At 54.1% G+C, this 25748-nt stretch overlaps 1 protein-coding gene across 7 annotated transcripts in view; it reads right to left on the reverse strand.

The window, feature by feature from the left end:
• The window catches only part of MPRIP (myosin phosphatase Rho interacting protein), a 172492-nt gene extending 170164 nt beyond the window's left edge, over positions 1-2328 (reverse strand). For 3 of the 7 annotated variants that reach the window (XM_074965111.1, XM_074965114.1, XM_074965113.1), the window contains exon 1: positions 1391-2325. In XM_074965111.1, coding sequence (XP_074821212.1) covers positions 1391-1510 — 120 coding nt within the window. In that variant the 5' untranslated portion in view covers positions 1511-2325. Of the gene's footprint in view, positions 1-1390 lie in introns of all 7 variants that reach the window. The other 4 variants (XM_074965110.1, XM_074965112.1, XM_074965116.1 and 1 more) reach the window with 4 other exon arrangements.
• Positions 2329-25748: the final 23420 nt, after the last annotated feature.

The following is a 25748-nucleotide window of genomic DNA, read 5'->3' on the forward strand; positions in this document are numbered from 1 at the left end:
TCCCACGTCCCACCCCGCACACAAAAGTCAGGACACCCACATTAAAGTCAAATCCAGGGCGCAGGCAGGGCCCCTGGACAACCTTCCAATGGACATTGAAATTCACCCAAGGCGGGGGAGGGAGGGAGTGGAGGAGACCGAATAGCAACAAAGCAAAAGAGGGCTTGTGTGAGGCGGGTTAAAGTCAAGCTCTCCACGTAGATAGTGGCCTGGCTGGACAACACACATACACACACACAGTTTTCTCGAAAGTAACAAAGCCATCAGGCATTTCTGAGTCACAAATCCCCATGAATCACACTGCTAAGCTGTGGAAACAGAGAAGAGCTGGGGGGGGGGGGCAAACTTTAGGATATTTCCCTTTGCTCAAGCACTGTCTGTCAATTACACCCCCCCCCCATAGAGACACACTCGTTTTCCTAGTTACGTTTTTTCCATATTAGCCTTCAGATTTCATTATCTCGGCCAGCAATATGTCTGATCTCATTTCCATAATAGGATTGCAAGCCTAGATGTCAGAACTAGTGCAGTGGGAGGGGGAAAATGAGAGAATGCTGCTAGATTATCACCGCTCCTATTCCTCCCCACCCCCCAGCCCCGCGAAAACACACACACACACACACACACACACACACACCATTCAGGGCGGATCAACGGCGCTGGGTGCATACTTTTAAGACGCGTTTTCTACTAACTCCAAGCGATCGTGCGGGAATATGCAGATAAAAGGCATGCAAGGAAAGACACCTCCTAGAAAACTGAAATGTAAAACTTCCAGAGCAGACAGGCGTGCAGCACGGACCCCGCCCATCAGTTTACAAAGGTTTTACTGAAGGAAAGCAGCTCTCCCAGGCGCCTGGAGTGACTTTGATTTGGTAGAACTTGCCTTTGAAACCTCTGTATATTACATTTTAAGATTCCTTCCCTTCAGGGAACCCCTCCAGCTATGCAAAGAGAAAGCCATGCCCTACTTTACAAGAAAGGCTTTAAAATCCAAATTATTTTCCCCTGCGATCTTCAATTTTTCCTTTTAAAACTTCAAATCCTCCTCTCCCAACACACACACACACACACACACACACCATCCCAAATTCTCGCCTTTCAATATTTCCCACTCGGATCTAAATAAAACGAGAGCGGTTTAAAACAATCACAAAACAAATAATCGCGTGTGTGTAACGGGACCTAATGTAGCCATGAAAGTGGGGGAATATTTTTAAAAATCCCATTTCCTCTCATTTAAAGCGACACCGATTAAGTCCACGTGAAAGCCGGACTGGCCCACTTAAGATACATTGTCGACCCAAGTGCAGTTATGAAAACAGTTCACTTGAAAACCCAAGGTGAATTTAGAGGGGGAGGGGTGGAATAAAACCGGAAGGAGACTCACCTGGTTTAAATCTTCATCATTGAGCAAATGGGATTCCCGAGGTTTAAAGCAATTTTGACATTTGCTTTTATTAAAAATGTTGGCTTGAAATTTCCTGCAGGGGTTCTCTTTAGCAGACATGGTTTTGTGGCCCTGCAACCCCAAGCAGTTGTCCCCACTTTTGTTTAGTAGCGAAACAAAACTAGATCCCAGGCTTCTGGTCTTTGAAGGGTGGGTGGCGGGGAGGGGCGGTAATTGACAATCCCTCCAAGGCGAGTTGTGCGGCGATATTCTCAACCCGCTTCCAGGATCACGAGCCCCCGGAGCGAAGTGTCGCCTGGACCTCAGCTGGTCACATCCCAATGTCCAGAGGCAGGGAGCGGGGGAGGGACGGTGTAGAAGGCGCACACACAAACCGGGCTGGGGCGCAAAGCAACTGCCCCCCCCCGTCAAAAAATAATAAATAATAATAATAATAATAAAAACCAAGCCCGAGAATTCTTCACCAGCTCGCCGCTTCTCCCCATGCAAGGGGAGCAAATCCAGCAGTCGGGGCAAGATTGACTCGCTGGAGGTGGAAATCCCAGATGATCACTGATTCCCCTCCAAAGAGTGGCGGGGCGGGGGGGGAATCAAACGCAAGAAAAACAGCTCAGTTCCCTTCCCCCCACACACGCATAAGTTAAGGCACAATTGCAGGCAGGCTCAGGGGGAGCTGGGTGCCCGCACGGGTTGGCTCCTTAGAGGGAGGGGGCGATTTTCCATGCATAATCATCCAGATTTAAAAACCGCCTCGGTGTGTGGGAATCCGGGAAAGCGAAGCAGCAGCAAAAAATAATCAATGCAACTTCCTCTCTCTTCCCCCCCCTCCCCCCGACAGCAGCACAAGTGGGGAGAGGGACTGCCCAGGAGATCCTCAAATAAGGCACAAATCCCATCTGCTGCCAAGGGGTCTTCTTGCAACACCGACCCCGCCGCCGCCGCCGCCGCCGCCTCCTCCCGGCCTCAGTCCGCCCATGGATGCATGCTCCGAGGGAAACGCCTCTCTCTCCCCCCTCTAATGATGATTATTGTTTATTGCATTCGCTGGGGGCCAGGCAGCGAGCCCCCCCCTGCACGCACCCACCGCCGCTCCCTGCGCCCAGTGCAAGAGGCAAATGGTTGCACGCGCACACACACACAAAAACCCACCCACCCAAAACCCCCTCGCGCTCCCAGGGTCCGGGCTGGGAAGAGGGGAAAGGGGAGCGGGCTGCTCCAGGATCGGATGGACATTGCTCCCTAGCCAATAGCAGGCTCTCTTAGCTGCTAACAAAAGAAACCTCTGGCCAATCAGAGGCAGGGAAAAAGAGGGTGGGCACTTGTGGGGCGAGCGGAAGGGGGTGGGGAGCAGGGCGTCTAGGCTTGGTGGACGCGTGCGGCCAACTGGGAGCCCTGACAGCTGGCGCTGCGGGACTCTGCCGGGGGAAGATGCCTGCAGTTGCATCCTCCAGCCGGTCTGATTGCAACTGTTTCCATGTGGGCACATCCCCTTCCCGGAAGGAGCTGGAGGGTTTCGCCTGAGCTGGCTGGATTGGGATTGGTTTGCAATAGGTGCCTGCTCTGGGTTGTGTTTCCCACCTCTCCTCCCCGGTGCAGGCCGCTCACTTCCTTGCAAAGTGCGTTCGCAGAGGGGCGGGATTTATTATTATCATTCGTTGTTTGCAGAGGTTGAAGTTGCAGCCGGTTACAGCTCTCCTGGCCCCTCATCCTTATGGGATATCTGGATAATGACCATTATTAGTTCCTGGCTGCAACCTGCTTAAACCCCCAGGCCAGAAACTCCAGCAGCTGCGGGGAATCTTTGTAGAATAACATGATGGATTTGCCCCAGAGGTCCTTGGTCAAAATTACCCCTCCTCCCCACACACTGAGTTTTGTGAAATTTGTTACTTAGCTGCTGCCCTGCCCTCCACCCCAGACGTGGCTGCATGTCAGTGGTTTTTGGGGCCCAATCCTACACCCCTAATTCCTGGTCCAGTCAATGAGAATAATCATGGGAGGAAAGGCGGGAAGGTTGCAGGGTCAGGCCGATTGTCTGCAAAGCACTTAGGAATGAAATGTGGTATTCACATTTCAAGTACCATCATTTATTACTGTTTGGACTGTTTTTATTGTCCACTCTAACACATCACAGCTGGGAGCCATTTTTTTAATAGTTCCTGTACTTCAAAAATAGGAAATGGATCCAGGTTTCATCATAGAAAATTACAGCCAGATCCAGCCCTGGTGTTAGGGGGAGAGGAGGCTGTGCAATGAATGCAGGAAAGGGCCTTGTGTTCTGTTTGATACTTCCCTGCACAAACTCCAGAGTCCACCATGAGCTGCACCGGGTCACTGCAGAACGGCTACCAGATGGTATCGTACAGTACAGGTCCAAACGTGCTTTGGTAAGAGAAAAAAATATGCAGGGCTAAGCAATAATAATAATAGAAATAAAATTGTTCTGTGAGCCTGACGGTCAGGAGCCGCGCGTGAGCCAGAGAACCCCCAGGCATGCCTGACAGAGACAGAAGACCCTGCTTTTAAAAACAGAGATGAAATCTACGGGTTCCTGCCGCAGATTTATCCTGGAGCCAAAAGACTGTGTTTGTAGATATACCAACAGGAACCACAGTACAAAATAACAAAATCACCTACTTAGGAAGGTGGTATAGCCTAATGTATAGAGTATTGGACTGGACCTTAGGAGAGCTCGGTTCTGTTCCCAGTTCTGCTACTGGCTTGCTAGGTGACCTTGAACAAGTCACTTTGGCCCACATTGTCAAGTAAACCATTGAAATCAGTAGAAGTTAGGAGCCCTGATACCTTTGAGGATCTGGGCCGTTCTCTCTCTGCATCTCAGTTTGCCCATTTGTAAAATGGGGATAATGCTACTGCCCTCCTTTGTGAAGTATTTTGCCCATTCCTGATGAAAAGTGCCACATAACAGCTAGGTACAATTATTAGGAAGATGTTTGCGAACACAACAGATTCAGTCCACAAGATGTTATCTTGTACTTTGCAATACTAAACATTAATATAATGTTCATGCACCCCAGTCATTCCCTCAGTCTTTGCTTTGTTACACTGCCATTTAGTCTATCTTGAATTCTGTTCTTTACAAAGGTGAGGGTGTTTCTACCAACTTGATAACGTTCTGACTGTTTGCAGTACACCGATGTACACACCCATTTGGCTTATTAATTAGAACAGATATTTAGGTGCCATGGGTCACAGTATGTATTGCAGAGTCCAAGAAGGACACGACCAGAAAAACACAGAAACATTCCAGCTTTAAAGACCACACCCACCCTGTGTTTGTTCCATACTGTATTATAACCCCTCTGGACTTAGACTATAAACTCCTTGGGGGAGAAAATCTTTTTGTTTGTTCAGCACATTTTTACCCTGTGGAAAGCACCAACTGTATCTACAGAGTAAATATAATCTACAGGGGGTACCATAAATCTACAGTAGACGTAATAATGAATATAAAGATTGGGTTATTGGGGGCCCCACCCCCACCCCGAAAAACTACAGGGTTCTTATTATTTATATTACATTAGCAGTTAAAAGCCCAACCTGAGATCAGGGCCCCATTGTTTTAGGTGCTATACAAACACAGTGGGAGAAGCAGTCCCTACCCTAAAGAGCTGTCAATCTAAACAGAAAGGTGAAGGGACTTGCCCAGGGTCCCACAACAGGGTTGGTGGCAAAGCCATGAATAGAACCCAGATGCCATGGCGCCCAGGTAACTGGGACATGTGCCCCCCTCAGTGGGATAAGGCTTCTAAAGAGGTGATTTTTCCAAGCCCAAACATTCATCTTCTCCTTCACACAAGTTCTGTGGTGTGCCCACCCCAGCCCCGCCCAGATCAATGGAGGTAGCCATTGACTGATTAGTTCAACAAAAGGGAAAGGTACATTAAATGACTGTCTAAGGCACAGGAGCCAACTGACTAAACTATGGCCAAGTTCATCCAGGTTAGGGATCTGCGTGTTGGTCAACACTCCCCCACCACGAGAAGCAATGGTATCGTCTCCAGAAGGTCCTTCTTGGAAATCACAGCTGTGGTGCTGAGACAGCCATCATTGGCCTGCTGTCGCCCTGGAGAAGTGGAGCAGGATGCACTAGCCTGTTGTCTGCAATGGACAAATTCAACATATGATTATTGTCATTTCCTTGGGCTATTGCTATTTATTTGGAGAATCTTAGGGCTTGTCTACACCACGCAGCTTTTAGCGGCAAGGCTGTGTCGACACAGCCCTGTCGACACAGCCTTGCCGCTAAAAGTCAGCGTGTGTAAACACTCTTTTGCTGACAAAATACTTCCAGCCCCTTGAGCGGCATTAGCTTTGTCAGCAGGAGAGCGCTCCTGCCGACAAAGCCACGTTCACACTGCCACTTGCCTCGGCAGAACTTTTGTCTTTCACAGGGGGGCTTTTTTAAGTACCTGTGAAAGACAAAAGTTTTGTCGACAACTTCGCAGTGTTGACACACCCTTAGAGGCACCAATCTGGCTGTGGCACCACTAACACAATAGAAAATGATGGGACCCAGAAATATCCCTTGCTCCTTTGAATAGTCACATGCAAACACCTCCTGCTTTACTAGAGCAGAGGTAGGGGATTTGGATACCATTAATTTTAAAATGAGCTGGATCCTTAAAACCCTTAGGCAGCTCAGAGAAGCTTAGTCTAGCCATTCAGCTGATCCCATAAAATACTGGCAAAACTCAGATTTGACCTCTAACCTTATAGATTGGATTTACAGCCTTGAACGATGAACAGAAACTCTTCCCAGGTGTTCAGGGTCCTGCCAAATGTCCAAAGAGAGGAAACATGCCCTATCTCTCAGCAGCCAGCTGTCTAACCCATAGGGCCCTGCCATTAGGAGAATCTGTGTGTTCCTTCATTGGTTTATTCTGCCTGGTAAAGAATTGGTTTCCTTGAATTAAAAATAGCGCAAAGAAGTTGAGTCAGGTTTGAAAGGGAAATGAATCGAAAACAGCAGGAGTAGCCGAGCAGTGCAGGCTCGTGGATCTGTTTTGTTTCATTCATAACAAAAGCTCACAAGCTGATAGGCAGCACCTGGGAAGAGAGCACCTCACCTGCCCATCAACTGCTAGAGGAAAGAACAAACTGGACAGACAGGCCACATCCTCTAAGGTATATTGACCCTAACTGCCTGGGAGGATCTGAGCCCTAGATCCTACAGCTCAGGCACAGCATCTCTCCACCCCACACCTCTCACTTGGCTTCCAGTCATCCAGCCCTGCTGTCCTCTTTGATGTAGGGCCCAGATCTTGCCAGACTGGCCAATCCATCTCCAAATTGTCCTCCTGCTAATAAATAAATAGTGCTGTGATGGCTGTTTGTTCCCGGGAGAGGAGTTTTACCCCAGCCAAGCCTGTCTGAGCACCTCACGGATGCAGCCGCCGCTTGAAAAATGAACATCAGGCTCATAGATTCAAAGCAAATCTCTTTATTGAAAGAAAAGCGGGCCTGCAAAGGGGCACATGTTGCCGCTCCTCCTGAGTCTGTGTCACCTGAGCCAGACTCCCACTGGAGTTGAGGGGTGAACGCAAGAGACAGGCCCCGAAAGAACAGCGTCCTGGGAAATGCACTGACTGGGGCATTAGTGGAAGCAGCCTGTTGGGATATCCCAGGTTCCAAGACAATTGGCAGCTTTCATCCCAGGATCTCAAAGAGCCTCAGAGACACTGGGGCCCCATGGCAGAGCCTATGACTCCCTGCTGGGTGCGAGTATCTCTCTGAATGCTGGAGCAGACAGGAATCTTTCCACACGGACACCTGACAGCTCTGTGGCTAATGTGCTCCTCCTCCCTGAGCGAGACGGCCCTGTGGATCAACACAGCCTCCACAATGCTCCTTACCCCATGTTACAGGGGAAACTGAGACAAGGAGAGGTGAAGGGACTTGCCCAAGATCCCACAGCAAGTCAGTGGCACAGCCAGCAGGCGAACTTAGGAATCCTGGCACCCACTCACACTGCTATCACCACTGTGCACCCCACTTGTCCACAGAGCTCGGGCTAGAACCCAGGCATCCTGACTCATGGGAGTGTGGTATCTCTTGAAAGGTGTTCTGCCGATCAGCCGGGCACATGCTGCCCTTGCGTTTGGACCAGGCTATTACCAAGTCACAGGGTTTCACAAGCCTCCTGCCTTTTATTTCCTGAATGGTCTGGGCTGTAATTATGGGTAATGTGGGGGATGTTGGCCCTCGAGCAGATCCCTGTCTGGGTGAACAGACAGGCAGGGCAAGCCGGCCAGCGTTGGACGCGCTGAGCTACAGGCTCTGGAGCCATAAGCCAACGCCAGGAGTTGGTCAGGAGAAAAGGCAAAGATGGCTGTTGCTGCTACCTGGGTGCAGGAAGTAAGGAATGTTCCATGGGGTGAGCCCATCCGGAGCCAGAGTCCAGATACCAAGGGGCAGGGGAGCCCCGACTTGTTCCCGCCCCGCACGCCTGGCACCGGGCAGGGGAGCCTCGGTTCGTTCCCCACTCTACACGCCTGCAGCAAGAGCTGGGGTTTCTGCAGAGGTGGTTTGCTCATGCTCCCTAAGGGACAAACAAAATGGCTTCCTTTGACTCTGGAGCGCTACTCACTCCCTTGCAGCGACAGGCCTTGCAGCTGTGAAGCAGGTGGCTCAGCCAGGTCTGGCCCACCCAGTCCAGATATCTTACTGCTGCAGGAGCACATTGCTCCTGCCCTAAGGGCCCTTTCACAGAACCGGGCCAGCTCCCCTCGCCTGCACCTGCCCGTCTCCTCCTGGCAGCTCTGGAACACGACCTGGGGCCATCTCTGCTCTCGGGCACTGCGAGTCAGTGACACACAGCGGCCCATCGCAGGGCCCAGTGACAGGGCTCTGAATCAGAGGCTTCCAAGCAGCAAACGAGCTGGCTGCCGCCCGCTGCTTCCTCCTTTGAGGCTGCGGGCTCTGATCTGGGGATGTCAGACTCAGACACCCCTGAGCCCCCAAGGACACCAAGCCTTTCTGTAGGGACGTCTGATTCTGCAGCCCTTTATAAACAGGGAGTTCACGCCCCGGCGGGGCAGGTGTGGTCCCTGCCGTGGGGAAGGGGGGTAGCTTTAGTTTATAACGGGGCGCAACAGCTCCCCCCACCCCTTACACACATCCAGACCAGCAGCTGCTGGGTGATGCACTCAGTCACTGGATACCTTAAGATCCCTGCTCACAGCCCCTCCAGTCTCTGCTGCTCCCCATCAGCCTGCCCAGCTGACGGCGAGCTGCGAACACCTGCTAGTGCCTCGGCTCCAGGGGAATATTAACCTCAGGGTCCCCCTGCCAGTGTTTATGATGGCATAAAGCATGGGTGAGCCCCCCCCAGCCCTTCAGCCCCATTTCACAGCTAGGGAAACCGAGGCACAAACCAGAGCAGCATCACACAGCACATCAGCGGCAGCACTGGGATTAAAACTCAAGTGTTCCTGGCTCCCTGCCCCACACTTCTGCCTGGGGAGACCAGTGAAAGTTCCAGATTGTGCCATATTCCCCTAGGAGGGCAGCAAGGTCTCAGGTGTGACACAGGGCCTTGGCATTCTCTCTATGCCCACTGCAGAGCAAGGCACCGCTATCCTGTCAGCAATACAGTTGCTGTACAGTCAGCAGTTCCCCATGTGGGTAAAAGGAGAGAGATCTTTATGGCAAAGGCTGCCGTTTCCCTATCTTCTTGGTGGGTGCCACAGGGCCGCCCCACAGCCTAGGCCCCTGAGTTTGACTAGCCCATCTGGATTAGGCCAGACCAAGCCAGCTCCAGGTCCAAACAGCCGTGGCTTATTTGCCACAGACAGATACTTTTGTGGGGTTGGGAGGAGCAGCCGGCCTGTGCTGCATTACATCGAGATTTCCTGCGCCCCCCGCAGCGATCACTAAAGCTGTGTCTCACTTTCTTCACTCCCCCAGGGACGAACTTTCTGCTCCTCCTTAGTGATGGGCTTTGCGGCCATTATTCCACGTTCAGTGTTCTCTGGCGATTTCATTCCACCACATCCACTGTGCTTAGGGGAGGGGCTGCTCACTCCCCTTCTCTTGCTGGCAATCCTAGACTAAGACTGTCCAGGTTGTTTTTACTTAGCTGCCTGCCACAGACTCTTCTCCACCATCTCTCCCTCCTGCCTTCTTCAGTGAAACGATTGGTGTTCCTTCTTGGGGCTGATCCACGCATCCAGACTGAGCTGCGGGCTCATGAAAAGGTCAAGGTTGCTCGACGGTAAGTAATCCCTAAAGGCTGTGAGACATATTCTGCTTTTAGTGGCACTGATGTAAAGACAGTGGAGCTCCCTTGTTACTCCAGATTCACAGCGGCGTGACATCTGGGCCGGTGTTTGGGGCCCCACTCCCCATAATCGGCTCATCTGTTTCCTTCTCCTAGCAGAAACATGCACACGAATTTTGCTCTCAAGGGAATATTTCATGCTGAGAGCATTGTGTTGATTTCTGCCCCCACAGGACTCACCTACTCCTAGCAACAGGCTTTGGATTTCAGGCACCCCTGTTTCGCTCTTTTCCCATTGTAAAGCTCTAACCCTCTAACCAGCAGCAAATGTTGCCTGTTAGCAGAGCTTGGCAGGTAGCTGTCTCCAGCAAAGGTGCCCAGCCACCCCTCCACCACCTCAATGAGGTGAGCGCACCTGGCAGCCCCCCTTCATTCATTTGGCCTTCGGAGCCTAATGGAGCCATTGAAATGCGCTGGTGGTGAAAGCAAGACCCAGCCTAGTTACAAAAACCAAACAAAGGCAGTAAATGCCAGAACAGCTGTTGCTTCAACAGGAAGGTGGCACAGCTGTCATAAAACACACAAAATGCAAGAGTTCCTACCGGGAGCTTAACTCCACTGCACTGCACATCCTGGGAGTTGTGGGGGGGCTGTACTTTAAAACCTAAAGGACCTGTTTACACTAGACTGTTTTACCTTGATTGCCAATTAACTTAAAGTTAACACACCCTTGTCAAGGCTGAGTTGAAGCTCCCTATGTAAGTGATCAAGGCTACAAACCTTAGGGCTCAGGCTAGGAGACAAAAGGTCATACATTCGGTTGTATGTTTAGGGCCAGATTCTGCCCTCCCTAAGCCTGGATTAATTTTCATGTGTAGACAAGCCCTGGCTCTGAATAGTATTTACGCTGTTCATAGTGCCACTGGAATGAAAAAGACTGTGTGAGGAGTAAGGCACTATTCAGACCAATTTCAGAGTAGCAGCCGTGTTAGTCTGTATTCACAAAAAGAAAAGGAGTACTTGTGGCACCTTAGAGACTAACCAATTTATTTGAGCATAAGCTTTCATGAGCTACAGCCCACTTGAAGTGAGCTGTAGCTCACGAAAGCTTATGCTCAAATAAATTGGTTAGTCTCTAAGGTGCCACAAGTACTCCTTTTCTTTCATTCAGACCAAGGAAGAGTGCCGGAGTCCAGCCCTAAAAGAAACAGGAAGAGCGTAAGTGCAACAGGGCAGCCCCCCGCAATTGTGACTGGCTTCTTAAAATAATGAATGTGGGGTTCTTTTTATTTGCTTTCTGGTGTTTCCACCTTTTTTGAGGGGAGGTCGTATGAGAGGCAGCTTTGCCTTATGGATAGAGCACTGGAATAGGCCTCAGGAGATCAGGGTTCTATTCCTGGCTCTCCCACTGGCTTGCTGGGTGACTGTGGGTAAGTCACATCACTGTGTTGTGCCTCAGTTTCCCTGTCTAAAATGGGGGTAATGACACCCCACCTTTTGTATAGCACTTTGAGCTCTACTGATGCTAGGTAGTAGCCAGGTGTTCTTACTATTATTTTCAAGTTTTTTCCACAACCATGAGGGCTAGAAACATAATTATTTTTAAAGTGACAGTTGAGTTTCTCTCATAATCACAGGAGTCCAGGAGCTGGCGCTTTAAGAAAAAAACCACCAAATGCCACAGAATTGGGCAGTGCTGCCCTAGGAGCCTTTGTGTTTGCCGTCGCGTCTCAGAACGGCACCACCTGAATGTTGCAGCAGCATAGTTTTCTGCATGTAATTACGGACACGTATTTATCCAGCGTAACGCGCTGGAGACAAGGCCGGAGGGAAGAGGAATACACCCAGAGGCCTGGGCGCGCCAAGCCTGCTCCCTCCCCTCAGTCGCAGAGGGAATTTAAATTGAGAACTTGCCAGCTAAGGGGCTCTGGGGCTAGGCATCCTCAGCTGAACCCCCGCAATGGCTGCAGGACTACCGAGAACGGCCAACCACGGTGCAACCCTGCACAGCACATCCCACCTCTCCCTACGAGACACTGCACTTCTTATGTGGTCACCTCTGAAATATCCTTCCACCAAGCAAAGTAGTCCCTCTTTCTATTTGGCATTGGAGTCAAGGTGTCTTAGAAGCTGGGTGGCAAAGGGCTGGGGTTTGACTGTGTTTCCATCAACAAAGGAAGAGTTGGTTTAGATCATAAACATTTACTGGGGAGGGGGAATTATTCCAATGACCATGATTTGCTATAGCCCAGCTAGCCGTGTCCAGAGCACACAGGTCTTGCACGGACATCTGGATGCGGTGGGGGGTGAGGGGTGGGGCCTTCAGGCCAGGACTGAGGTGCAATCCCTGGCCCCTAACCCAGGCGTGCAGCTTTGAATGACAAAAGACTGGGTCCCTCCAGAGGGCAGGGCCTGGGCTCTTGACTCAGATGCGGGTCTGGGCGGGAACCTCTCTGGTCTCCCTCTCATCCCCAGGAGACACAGTCAGGGAGGGAGAGCTCCCAGTTTATCCCAGGCCTCCCCGCCCGGGCCCGAGGCAGGGCGCAGCTGACGGCTCTGGCAGTTTCAGTGGCACGGCTGAATGCAGCCCAGCAGGTTTGCAGCGAGGCTCTTCCTGTCCAGCTGGATTGCTGAGAGAGTGCGGGCTGAATTCTGCACCGACCCACACCCCGGGAGAGACCGCTGGCTCCGGCTGGATCACTGTCTCCCTGCTGAAAGCACCAGGGTGCTTGCTCAGCCACACGGGGCAGGAACGGCTGGCGGAGTGGGAGACACACAATGAAGTTATATGCACTCACACTGCCCCACTGGCCTCTAGCCAAGGGCACTGGGGCAAGCCAGGCATATCCTGTGCTCAGCTCCAAGCCCGTTCCAAACCCGAGTCTTTTAAGCAGCATTAAACCCAAAGTGCTGTATGCAATCAGTGCAGCACTCTCCGGGTTAATGATCTGAAGGACAAACTCAGTTAATTTCACGCTGCCCTCAGGTACTCTAGTTGTAATGCACTGACAGCTCATAGCTGCATGGAGAGTTACCAAGGGGCAGCTGGGGGGTGAGTCAGCAGCCAAGAGATTGGAGTCACAGGAGGTTTTTTTTACTAATTGTTCCCCCACCAGCCCCTGAATGCTCCTGCTCATTGATGTCACAGCATCCTCCGGAGAGGTGTGACATCTGGGAATGGAAGAGGAATCGCTGGCCCGCCTGGCTGTAACTCCTCTAGGCATGATCACTGCCACTGTATGGGAACCGGATGTTTCCAATGGCATCCAGTCTCCCTGCCTCACTCATACAGGGGACTGGGGGCTGAGCAGGGTGTTAGCACACAGGGTTTCCATTGCAAGCCCCATTGGGGGGATGCTGGCTGAGGTCACACCTGACACTCAGGTCTCATAGGCTCCCGACATAAGCCCTGCGTGGGGGATGCTGGCTGCAGTGCAGAGGCTGGGCTGGGAGTGGGTGACCCCAGCTAGGGAGAAGTTAGGGCTGCTGATGGAGCTCTGACCCAGCCTGGGATGACTCACCCTGGGAGAAGCTGGATGTCACACATCAGACTCCTGGCTCCCCCAGGGCAGGGGGCAGCCGTGGAGGGGGGGGCAGGAAATCAGCCGCAGGGCTGCCTGGGCCTTATGCCAGCCACAGGAGAGACTGAACGGGGTTGACCAGCACCCCAGACCCCAGGGAGATGCCCTGCTGCAGCTGGTGGTCCTTGGCAGTGCTAGCTCCAGCCCATGCTGAGCTTCCTTCTAGCAAGCAACAGGACCTTCCGCACCATGGATCTGCTGCTGGAGTCACTCCTCAGGCATGAGGAGGGAAGATCCCAGGGCACTAACTCAGCCTGTACTCAAGGGAAATCAATAGTTTCACCCAGGTAAGGGCTGAGCAAGGAGCCTGGGATTTGGCCCTAGATAATCAGGAAAGATCCATTGCCACAGGATTGTTTATTTACCATAGCACCCACATGCAAGGGGGTTGGTGCTGCTGGAAGCGTCCCAGGGACAGACAGAAGGTGGGGGAACCTGCATTGTGTCCATCTCAGCTGGGCTTCACCAGGGCTCTCTGCTGAATTTTCTTTTGCAAACAAGAGGGATGCCCATTGAGCTTCTGGTCCTTGTCACTGGACCTGCACGGCCATCAGCCTAGGACAGCAGATTCTCTGGCCTTCAGCTAAGGCACAGAGCCAAGGTCTGGAATCCCTGTGGCACTAACCCTGGGCAAATCTCTGCAAGGTCAGTTAGATCCTGCCTCCCCATATTACCTCTGGAGCTAAAGAAGGACACAGCGGTTGGCTCCATTCCCTGCCCTGCTGTGTGGTGTGAAGCCTCCGCCCTGTTCCACTCCAGCTTTGCTTCAAGACATAGGTAGAAGCTCAGGACAGTTTGGTCACCCACTGGGGAGCCTTTCCCTGGTTTGATGTACCGGCTGGGGCAGGGGGTGGCAGTTTTGGAGAGACGTTCATACAGAGCAGGCTGGAATCTGATGAGTCTCTTCAGCCCATACCTAGTTCTGCGCAGTTTTCTGTAATTAGGGCAATTACAGTAATGGAAGAACATCAGGTATTTGATGACGACGGGCAAGAACACGACGACAGGCAAGATGATTCAGCAAACCACCCAAAGCCAAAACACCCAGTAAACAACCTCCAATTCCAGAGCGTTAGGCATCAGGGCTCCAATGTCAGGGAATGCTCTGCCGAGGCAGGGGATGAAATCCTTCCCCGCTCCAGGAGCGGGAGAAGTGCACCGTCAGGGAGGCCCCGCCCCAGCTACATTCACCGGCTGGGGAAGAGGATCAAAAGTGCTAAAGTCAAGAGGTAACAGAGAAGCAGGGACTCCCCCGGGTCATTGCTAGTGCCTCTTAAGCACAGGCTTTGAAAGACAGCTCCAAAGCAGGCAGGAGACACAGGTAAGAAAGGCCAACATAGGGATGTGACATGAATAGACAGGTGCCGAGGTCTGAGCCTGGGGCACGAGAGTGGATGCAGCGAGAGATCAGCCAGGACCAGGGTGCCTTTGGTTTTACTCCTCTCCATCCATTCAGACTTTGAATAGAAATAGGTCCACGTGTCGGACGGCCCAGACCATCTGGGTGCGTGAAGCTGGGTCTGGGTCAGGCCCGGCCTAGTCCAATTTCTATTTTACATGAACCCCCAAAGGTTTGGGGAGGAGGCTCCGTTAAAGGGTTCTGAGTTCGCCCTGGCACTAACACAAAAAGAGAAGGAGCTAGGTGGATGCAGAAGTCCAGGTTGGCCTAGAGCATAGCAGAAGCCCCCGAGGGGAAGTCGGCACCGCAATGGGATGTGGGGGCTTTCCACTCTCTTATACCAGGAGCCCCAGGGAGCCAGGGCTGCCCAAGAAGTGGGTGGAGCTGACTGGGGAGGAGGCAGAGCTAGGGTGCCGGAGGAGCACCCTGATTTATCATCTCCTGATGAGGAGGCCCCTGACAGAAGTCCAAGAGGTGCCCTGGTGGGAACCCCATCCTCACGGTGCTAGACCCTTAGCTGGTCCAGGCTGGAGTCTCTTACACCTCCCCACAACAGCCTATCAGAGTCCGGCCTGACAGGCCAACATCCAATCCAAAGGGAGGGATGTTTTGCTCCAAAGCCTCTAAAGGTTTGTCTACACTGCACAAAAACCACTGAGGCAGTGAGTCACAGAGCCCCGGACTACAGACTCGGGCTCGAACTATGGTGCTGAAAAGAGCAGTGTAGACGTTCCCCCTTGGGCTGGAGCCCGGGCTCTGAAGCCCAGCGAGGGGGGCGGGGCTCAGAACCTGAGTGGGAACGTCTACACTGCTCTTTTCAGTGCTGGAGCACGAGCCCCACAAGCCCCAGTCTGTCCCCCCGGACTCCAACTTGCTGTTTTTTTGCAGTGTAGACGCACCCTCAGAGGACATTGCAAAGAGGGAGAGCAGAAGCCAAACAGGGGGGCGTCTCCATCAAAGTCCATGCGAACAGCATCACTGCAAGCCCAGTGCCGGCAGAGACAGCATGGCCCTTTGGGAGAGGGTTCTCAGCCCTCCATGGCGCCAGGGCTGGGGCCAGTGTTTGAGTTGCCCACCTGAAATACCCTGGTGGGGAGCTGATCAGAACGCAGAGAGGGCTTGTGTGTTTGTCTAGGGCCTGGAGGGTGCCAGGTCAGCTAGGATCACAAGCCATTGCCAGCAGAGAGGAGGCTGCAGTCTCGTCCAGAGGTGGCGTGGTGCTGTTCGGGATGCTAATTAATTAGCGGCTGTAAGGCCCCCACCCAGCTCCTTGCAGATCTAGCTAGCAGCGTGTTATTTCCAGTGGCTTTCCCCTAGCTAGCAGCAGACAGAGCTGCTTTCAATGGCCCCACTTCACCCCTAAAGATTTTAGTTGGCTGGGGGCTGGTCACATTGCGACCCCTTCCTGCCTGTCTCCGCTCCTTCCCCTCCTGTCACCCGCAGGGTGTTGTGGAAGCTTTACTCCCTGCTGTGCACCTGAGCGTCATTGGAGGAGACATCTGCCCCTGGAGCGTCCGGCCGACAGGAGATAATGCACTAAGGCTGGCCCCGAAGTCCCTCGTGGGGGAGCCAGGAGCCAGTGCTCGGGGCTGGCTTTGAAAGGCACAAGCAGTAGCGAATACAGGGCCAAGCTGCGTTTCCACTCGCACCAATCAGCCCATCGCTGGCCAGCACTGCCAGGTTGGCCCATCTCTGATACGCGGGGTTTATCTCACACTGCTGCATTACTCTGCTTCACATTTACAGCCCTTGCATTGGATCCAAACTCCAAAGAGCTCAGCTTGGCAGGATGATACCCCCAGCTCAGCACCGGACAACACCCGCACCATCACACAGCCTCCTTGGTCAGCATCTCCTATGTGACCCCCGCTGGGAATACCCTGAAAGGGATACACAGGGCCAGTCCTGCAGCCAGCTTCAAGTCTGCGTCTGTCTCCGCATGTACAATTTGGGGCACACCCAGGAGTGGGCGCACCCCCATCTTGTGCACTGCATAGGTGGGCTCCCAGCCTCTGGATGAGCCAGTACAAATCACTTTGCTGGTGCCAATCATAGTTCTCTACCCAGCAGGTAGAAGAGCAGCTTTAATAGGACAAGGGAGTCTCATAGAAGTGTTCATTGCAGGCTGCAGGGACTTAGAGGTGGGCACATGCCTGGTGGGTACATTGCTGCAAATGGGCGTGGCAACAGCTGATTTTGCAAGCTTCATGGAGAAGGCATCTTCCTTCTGTCTCTGTGCTGAGAGGGGAGCTCTGGCCAAAACCCGCCACAAACCAGTGAGAAGATCAGGGTTTAAAGGGAAGGCTGAGTGAAGGGGGAATCTGTTCTCCTACCGTGCATAAGTCCGAGGATCCCAGCTCCAGCCACTGGCTCCCAGCTCCCCAGACTGGGAGCAGGAAGCACAGGTGAAGTGCTGCAGTGCAGGTCAGTTGTACCACAGCCCAGCAGTGGATAGAGCCCTCCCCTCATCCACCCAGGTCACCTGGCAGCCACCCCAGGAACCTTCCCTTCCTGTTGACCCAAGGGGCGTGGGCCATTCTGGAAAGCCGAGAGGCTGGCACGCAAGGAACCGGGAATCTAGATGTTCAGGCCCAAAGCCACTGAGCCTTCCCACTGCAGGCTCTCTGCTGAATGGGGATCATGACTCCAAAGTGTCTCCCAAGGAGCCTGCTGAATCTGGCCTCACTGCTTTGGATTTTGTTCTTTTCTGCTGAAAGGCCAAGGAAGTAGAATCTTTTCCATTTCCATGTGTTTGCACAGGCTAAGCCTGGCTTGGAGCTCCTGCCTGCAGGCTGGGGCACAGCAAGCTTCTGGCAGAGCTGCAAAGATCAGTTCATTGGGCGAGCTGCAGCCCTGGGCTCCCAGGGCTCTAAGCCCTGATACCTAACGAAAGAGAATCCCAGCCCTCAGGGCCAGGTCTGCCTATTCCCTTGCAGCCAGGCCAGGGGTGTAAGCAGAGGCTGCCTTAGTCAATGGTGCCACCTGCTGGTGAGAACGAAGAACAACCAATCCCTAGGGCGGTAGGCCAGGAGGCCGCTGGCAGGGAGCTGTTCTTTCTCCCTGAATGCAGCAGACAGCCGCATCTCTCAGGGCCAGCCTAGCCTCTCAGCACAACCCTGCTTTTGTAACTAGTCTGGGACACTCTCAGCCTGGCCCAGACGTGCTGAGTTGCATCCCTCCAGCAGCTTTTCCACAACACCATCTCCACTTGGCACGGTACAGGCTGGGGAGAAGCTGGGTAGCTCCCCCGTACAGGCTCAGCATAGGGCCAGGTGCCCAGAGGGCATGCACACAGAGTGGCACTCTCAGCTACACACTCCAGGATGTCCCAGCATGCAGAGAGCTGGGAGGAAGGAACCAAGTGGAGCAGAGAACGAGACACCGTCCTGGCCCACAGCGCTTGCAATTGTTAAAGAACAGAGACCTGGAAGGGCACTGGGGACAGAGAGAGATGGTCGGAGCACTGCAAGCGATTTCTTTCTCGGATGCACACTAGCCTGTCTTAGTTGGGTTGGTCAGCAGGGGTAAGGCTGGCTGCAGCAGTGTGAATTAAAGAATTGAATTAAATTAAAATTAAAAATTAAAAAAATTAAAACATTAAAATTCATAGGTCCCCAGAAGGGACCATTGTGATCACCTAGTCTGACCTCCAGGATAACACAGGCCATGTGACTTCCTTGAATTACTTCCTGTTTGATCGAGAGCAGATCTTTTAGAAAACATCCAGGCTTGATTTCAATATCGCCAGTGAGGGACCAGCCCCCACGACCCTGGGTAAGTTGTTAATCAGCCTCACTAAACCTCCGTTCCAGTCTGAAATTAGCCCCGCGCCCATGTCTGGGAAAATCAAGCTGACATCTTCAACTGCTCGTGCCCACCCAGAGTTTTTATGCTGGGCAAATTCCCGTTAGTGTGTGGCGAGAACGTGTGTCCCCGGGACCCGGCGGGCAGGACATTGGAAATAGCAAACCGGTTCCTGTCCCCCTTCCAGGAGGGCCCAGCCTGCAGCAGAGCAGAGAACGTTGCTGTTTCCTGTTGGAAGCAAGTATTTCCTGTTTGAACATGACAGTTCTTCTGCTGCATCATCTTCTGAGCACCCAGCCACCCCACGTGTGCGTGTGCGTGTGCGTGCGGGCTGGGAGGAGGTAGCGTGTTTAAAAAATGACTCTTCAGCCGTGGTGGTTTGGAGCCAGCTGTGCCGTCGCCCCCACCTTACAGTTGCTAGTTTCAACCAAAAGCCCAACCCCCTGCCCTCCCTCAGTGCCTGTTCACACTGCCAAGTGAGCGCATCTTGCCCTGGAGTGCAGTGTCCCCGGGTTGGCCCCAGATCGCAAATGGACAGGGAGTCTGGAGCTGAGGCGAGAAGAAAAATATCACTGGAGAGCTGGGCATTTCGAATAAGGCTGCGAGGCGCCAGAGGAAAGCACCCTGGGCCTGCATGGAGACAGCATGTGTCCACAACACGCCTCGGGGTGGGAGCCGAGCCCGAGAGCCCCAAGTCCCTCATTCAGAGCAACACGGACTGTAAAACCCGTGTTTGGCCTGCCCTGGCTTTTGATGCTCCTGGTTCTCCCCGGCCCAGCCTGCCCGACTCGCCTACACACTGAAGTCATGCCCGTAGAAGATCTACGTGGTTAGTTACGTTGACACTACCCCTTTGGCTCTGTGTGTCACACTCTTGAACTGGCACAAGCGACATCGCCAGTGTCCCCACAGAGTAAGCATGTGCCTCTGGCCCAGCGGCATTCTGGGTAGTGTTTACAGCTCATTGCGGGATACCGGCTGCCATCCCAGGGTGCAACACCCGTCACCCCCTCTGCCGTACCCCAGAATTCCCCAGGGTACCAGGAGAAGTGCAGGCGTCCAGCCCGTGGTTGGAGGGGAAAGCAGATTCCGTGACACCAGAGAGGCCGTGGCACAGCCCCTGTGATGCCGGCCGAACCTGCAGGCGCAAGGAGTTGCCAGAGGAGAGTCTGTGCGTTGATCGGCTCTCGGAGCAGCTGCACTCCGCGGCCTGGCCCACCAGCACAGAATGGTGGAGCCGATCGTTCTGGGGAGCTGGGGCGACCACGCTCCTGGAGCCACAGGCCTGCTCGCGCCAGCCCTGCAGCACCAGGCCAGGAGACAGATGATGGGGAGCCACCTGGGGCTGGCTCAGATTGCTACCGCTCGGGGGGAGCTTGGGGGGGGACACCAGCCTGCAGAGGGGGTTGTTTGGATGCACGCAGGGCTGGAGTGCTGCTGGGAAGGTGGGGCTTCAATTAGATACACACATGTAGCTGGGGGCAGGGCTGCTATACTGGGTGCCTGGATGGCGGGGGGGGAGGGGCTGTGCTGGGTGCCAGGGGAGGGGCGTGTGTGTCGGGGCAGTGCTGGGGGCCTGTGTGGCTGGGGGAGGGGGAGTCGGGGGCAATGCTGGGGGCCTGCATGGCTGGGGCTGCTGCGCTGGCTGAGAGTTGACATGCCGGTAGTTGAAGCTACAGTCAAATCACCAGATCTCAGCTCAGCCAGGAGGAACAAACCTGCCCAAAGTGCTTCTCACTTCCTTGTTAAGGGCGTGAGAAGGCGGCTCCACAAATCACCAGCTGCTATTTACAGAGGCAGGTTTCCCCTGCCAAGCCCCGAGTCAGAGGGTGGGTGGGACAGACCGTGTGCTCCTGGCCACACGCCCTCCCCCGGTTCATTCAGCAGTGCTGGTGCCCCAGCAGCTCACCCAGCCTCACTGCAACAGCTGGAGTCAGGCCCCAACCTTCATGAGACTGGCTGACAAACCATGAGTCCTGAAATCCCAGCGGCTGGGTTCTGTGTAGTCACTTCCTGCTCTCTGCGCCGCCAGGGTCACGTTTGCAAACTTCTCTCTGCACCAGGGAGTGTTGGCAACTCCCTTTTATGGGTAAGGAAAGCCGAGAGTCCCCCAAAATCCCCTGCCTCCAGGAGGTAGGGATTGAGGAAACTCCCCGAAGATTGCCAGAACTGTGCTGAAATCCTGAGAGGTGGGCAGCACTGCACAGCTGGTGCCAGGCCAGCGTTAACCCCTGGCTGACAGCCTGAGCCCATAGCCAGCCCTTCCACAGGCGTGGGACGGGGCCTCCGAATTTCACACAGCATCCACCCCCCCCTCCGCCACAGTGCATCCTGGTCCCCCGCCCTACGTGCTGTCCAACCCCCCATACATACAGTGCACCACCCACACTCCTGCAATACTCCCCCGACACACACTCACCCCCACACCCCGCCCCCCCTCCACCACTGAATGTATCTGGGATCTCTGAGCTGGGGAGTTCTGTTGCCCACTGGGATGCTGGGCGAGGGAAGCTGGGCTGGGTCCCTTCGATGTGATCCTCCCTGCGGCTGCGGGACGGAAACCAGCCTCCTGCATGGCACTCCTGCTCAGCAGGCAGCCTGAGGAGGCTTCAGGACTGAGCTCTGCTCTCGCATGCCCCTTGTCCCTTCTGGCTCTGCAGGAGACGCCCTGGAAGGGCAATGCAGAGACGCTTGCCCCCCCACCGTGCTGCACCAGGTCCAGGGCACCTTGGCCAGCACTGGCCTGCCTTTCACTGGAGGGCTTTGCTTGCGCACCCCCGCTGCCTGGACCTCCCAGGGGAAGCTGGGGCTGTTCAGCAGGGTGACCCCGGCTCTTGTATGACGTTCTCTACAAGGACTGGTGGGGTGATTTCTTCAGGCTCTGCCTGAGCTTGTCTCGGATGGGGGAAGGGGGTCTCTTCTAGCCCACGAGCCCCTCGGGCAGGGATCTCTCACCGTCCACAGCGCTGGCAATGATGCAGAACGGGGGCGGGTGTGTGAAGAAAGCTCACGCACTGCTGTGGGGGAAATACTGGCTTTACAAAGCCACTTGAGCTGGACTTTCCCACAAACACCCAACCAAAGCAGCAGCGCCAGGTTCAAAGTCTAAGTCAAGGGCAGGCCAAGCACCTCTAAGAGAGCTCCAGAGTGAGCTCCACGGCGGCCCTGCTCTTCATTGTAGACATGTGGACCCAGTTCCGAGTGACTCCAGTGCATCCTGGGGCCTTGCGTGTCCCTAGAGGCACGCGCTCTATTTTATCCCTGGCTAGATGAAGGCGTAGCCTATAGGCCATAGGTAGGCCCTGCCCAGGGCCCAGCTCGTGAAGTCATGGATCAGGATCTCCGCTTTCATTCAAAGTAAATTGTTACTTGCCCTCATGGGTGCACAGATAAGCTTGGAAATGGGATAGGAGTAACTGATGCTGCTGGAGTCTGCAGGGAGCCTAAAACTGTAGCTCCAAGAGGAATGAACTGCCCCATTCATCTGAACTGTGAAACCCACTGCCACTCCAAGGAGGGTGGATGGGACACTGGCATGGAGTTGGGGCCTCATGTGGGCCATTGTCTTAATATGGACTAGTTTTCCCCAAAGGAGGTGCCACCTCCAAGCTCCTGGCACTTTGACAATTCAGCCCCCACTCACTTGGACAATGCAGGAGGCCAAGGCCGAAACCCCTCGCTCCCCAGAGCAGCGGCTGAGTAAGAAGTGGCGCCGAAGGGTCCTGGGCAGGAAAGGTAGAGGTTGTGAAGAAGGGATGAAGGGAAAACCTGCCATAGAGAATGTTCCAGAGGCTCCACTTCGAGCCCCCAAATACCAAACCCTCTGTGGCTGAGTGGCCTCGGGTTGGAGCCGACGCTCCTTCCCATCGGTCACTGCAAGAGCCTGAGCAATATTTGCCAGGTCTTTTACCCCTGTGAGGCCGGTGGTGGCAGACTCTGGGCTCTGCCGTGCAGCCAGGAGCAGGTTTCTAAGCTTTGTGGCTTTGTTTCCGTTGAGCAGGTTTAGCTTCAGACCTCCTTGCAACTGAGGAAAAAATAAAGATTTCTCTTTTCAGTTGAGTCAGAAAATGTAAATCTTCCGCCAAGGAGCTTGCAGGCCCCTGGGGAGAACAGTGCAGCTCTCCAGTGGGGCCGCGTGGCTCATCCTTTGAAATCCCCTGCCCCCAACACAGGGCCTGGGGAATGGGCTGCATGGACAAAGCTGTCTCTTGAAGCTCCCGCTCCAAAGCAAGGGGGGACCGCAAGTGGCCCCAGCTTCCGCTTCCCAGCGGCTAGAACTGCCTCGCCCTGCAGACCCCCCCGCGTGTTCTAGGGGGTCTCCCGTGGACCTCAAGGGGAGTTGGATCATGCCCCAAGTTCACAAAGAGCCACCACAGAGCAGCCTCTCTACAGCCACCCTCACAGAGAAGCCGGCGTTCGCCAACACCTGACTCCCTCGCCCCCACCCCCTGCCCACGCCCACCAGGATTTGCAAGGGAACAGACAGGAGCAGAGTGTTGCTGCTCAACCCCAGGCCTATGATGGTCTCTCCTGGTTGCCATGGAACCTGGCTGCCTGCCTCCACCCTGGACAACCAACACTGGCAGTGTGCCTTGGTCACAATAAGGGACTCAGTGACTCTTTGCTCCATTCAAATCAGTGACTGGATGGTGCCTCGTTCCACCCCAGCAACAGAGCAACCACCACAAAGGGAACAAGAGCCCTGGTGGCAGATACCTGTTCGAGCCCATACCATGTGGCTGGATAGCTCACCACCAGTGCCTTGAACTACACCTGGAAATGAACAGCCGGCCAGCACACAGCTCTGGGGCGAGGAGCCACCTGAGACCAGGCACTGCAGCCGCCGAAACCTCATGTTCTTTCTAAGTGGGAAGTATTGCTGGAATGTAGCTTCATATATATGGCTGCCTGTCTCGCTCACTCTCCTCTCCTATTCCCTGCAACCTCTTGGCGATGGTACCCAAACATTTCATGTGGCTCATTGCAAACCCACGTCACCACTCCAACCCCGGGGTATCACTGGTAGACACATGCGTGAGAACTATACCTACAGCAGGAACCTAGTGAAATGAAAACTTTTCTCCATTCAGTTCTGTCCAGTACACTACCCTCCTGGCTGGAAGCGGACTCTCCGAGCTGCAGCGGCTCCATTTTAACCCCACCGGTGGTGCCTGCCCTAGGGAGAGGCACTTTGGTAAGGGCGTTTCGGGGGGGGCTCCTGCCACCACTGCCTGCCTGTTCATGGCCCTGACCAGCTGAAAGAATTAACTCCCAGCGCAAGGGGGGAGGGATAGCTCAGTGGTTTGAGCATTGGCCTGCTAAACCCAGGGTTGTGAGTTCAATCCTTGAGGGGGCCATTTAGGGATCTGGGGCAAAAATTGGGGATTGGTCCTGCTTTGAGCAGGGGGTGGGACTAGATGACCTCCTGAGGTCCCTTCCAACCCTGAGATTCTATGATTCTATGGACCAGTGGGATGCAGCCATGACGTGAAGGCTAGCCCTGTGCTGCAAAGCAGCATTCAAGCCACCAAGTCCTGCTCCCAGAATCAAGGGCTGGTGCAAAAAGTTACTTGCCCGGCACCAGCTGTGCCATGCAAGATTCAACAGGTCAGACTCTGGGGAGGGAGAGAAACAGGCACTGACAACCTAAGGGTTCAGAAATGAAACTCAAGGCTGAAATGAGCCTCAGGATTCGTGGTGTATTCCCCAAATGAGACGTGGGTAAACTCCGCTTACCTGTGTTTACCCTCAACTACGCTACTGCCAGGAATGCCAGCTTAGCTGATGTTAAACACACTTCACAAAGGTTATATGCAGAGAGGGAGTTTTGAAACGAGTGGGGAAAATACCTTCACTCTCCCTAGAGATGCTGCTTCTCCCACACACACCCTGCAGAAACTGTCCCCCCCGCACCACTCACTGAACTGCAGCCCGGCTGAGTCAACCTCCAAGTCACTGGTTTCTAAGAGCCCGCTGCTGCCTCACAAGGAAACTTGACACATCACTGCACCTTTCCCCAGCTGATTAGCTGGGCTGGAGGGGTTGAATTATTCACGTAACAATACAGCCAGCACAAACAAGAGTGGAAAGCTAGATGGTTTGTTTCTAGTCTCGCGTAGACTTGTCATTAACACGACACAAGTCCTATGTGGGGTGATTTCAGGGGGTGAAGCATTCAGCAGCGTAGTGAGTGAAAAACACCTCTGCATCGAGCTCCGTATTCACACATTGCATTAGCACATCTAATGCCGAAGCTGCCCGGCTCTCTTGCCCAGGCAGTATTAAGGAAGGAGTTTTAAACCTAGTCACGGCCTGAAAAACCCCTCTGTGAAAATGGCCTCATGGGGTTCCACATTTACGCTCCTTCGGCGACTTGCTGATCAAACTCACTCTGTTTACAAGGCCAAGTAAGATTGTTCAGGCTGCCAGCAGTGCTAGTGGAACTTGCTCTGAAAAATCAAGCTGTGTTCTTTGTGCTTTGTACATCACCAGCCATCAGCAACCCTGGAATCAGGGCCGGGCAGCTAATTTTGCTGAGACAACAAAGCAGAGCAGAACCCAGCTTGCCTTCCTGCAGCTGCTCTGGCTCTGCAGGCCTGTCAGTGACGACGAAGGGGACAAGAAGCGCTGTCTCAGGGTTAAAGCACGAGGCTTGGCCCCAAGGGAGATGGCTGTGTGGCTTGCGCAAGTCACCCCCTTTCTGTGCGGCAGTACTATTGGGAGTCTCTACTAGTGGCTGATTCAGAAGTGAGTGACTCACCGGCTGGCGTGCCTCCTTGTGGCCAGGCATGGCATAGCAGGTTCTCCTCATCTGGTGCCCCCTGGCAACAGCTGCGCTGGCCCTGCGGATGGTCGACCTCTCGTGACTCAGCCCTCCGGCCAGGTCACATTTAGATCCCCCACTTCCCGGGTAGTAAAGTCCCATGCCCAAAATAGATGCATCAGCATCCGCATTCATACTAGCTTCAGGCCCTCAGGACTTCCCCTGGGGTCCCCACAACAAACTCATCCCAGCACATCCCACTCGGGCTGATGTCCCACCAAAGCCCTGTTGCAGGCTGCCCCAAGCAACAGCCTCTTGGCTCCTTGCTGGCTCTCTTGGGCTCAGCCGCAGGTCTTCCTCCTGGCCTCTCTCAGGCTTTGCAGGTTTTCCAGCCTCCTTCAGGTTTCCTGCTGACTCTGGGGCCTCCACCTCCTGCCATCCAGGCCAGGCCAGTCTGGGCTGTGCCGTGCCAGGCTTCCTCACCCACCAACACTACTCTGAGGCCTTCCTTCTCCTTGGGCCCGCCCTCACAGACACACTCCTCCCCT

The sequence above is a fragment of the Natator depressus genome, chromosome 10 (assembly GCF_965152275.1).
Source record: "Natator depressus isolate rNatDep1 chromosome 10, rNatDep2.hap1, whole genome shotgun sequence".
Classification (NCBI taxonomy): Eukaryota; Metazoa; Chordata; order Testudines; family Cheloniidae; genus Natator; species Natator depressus.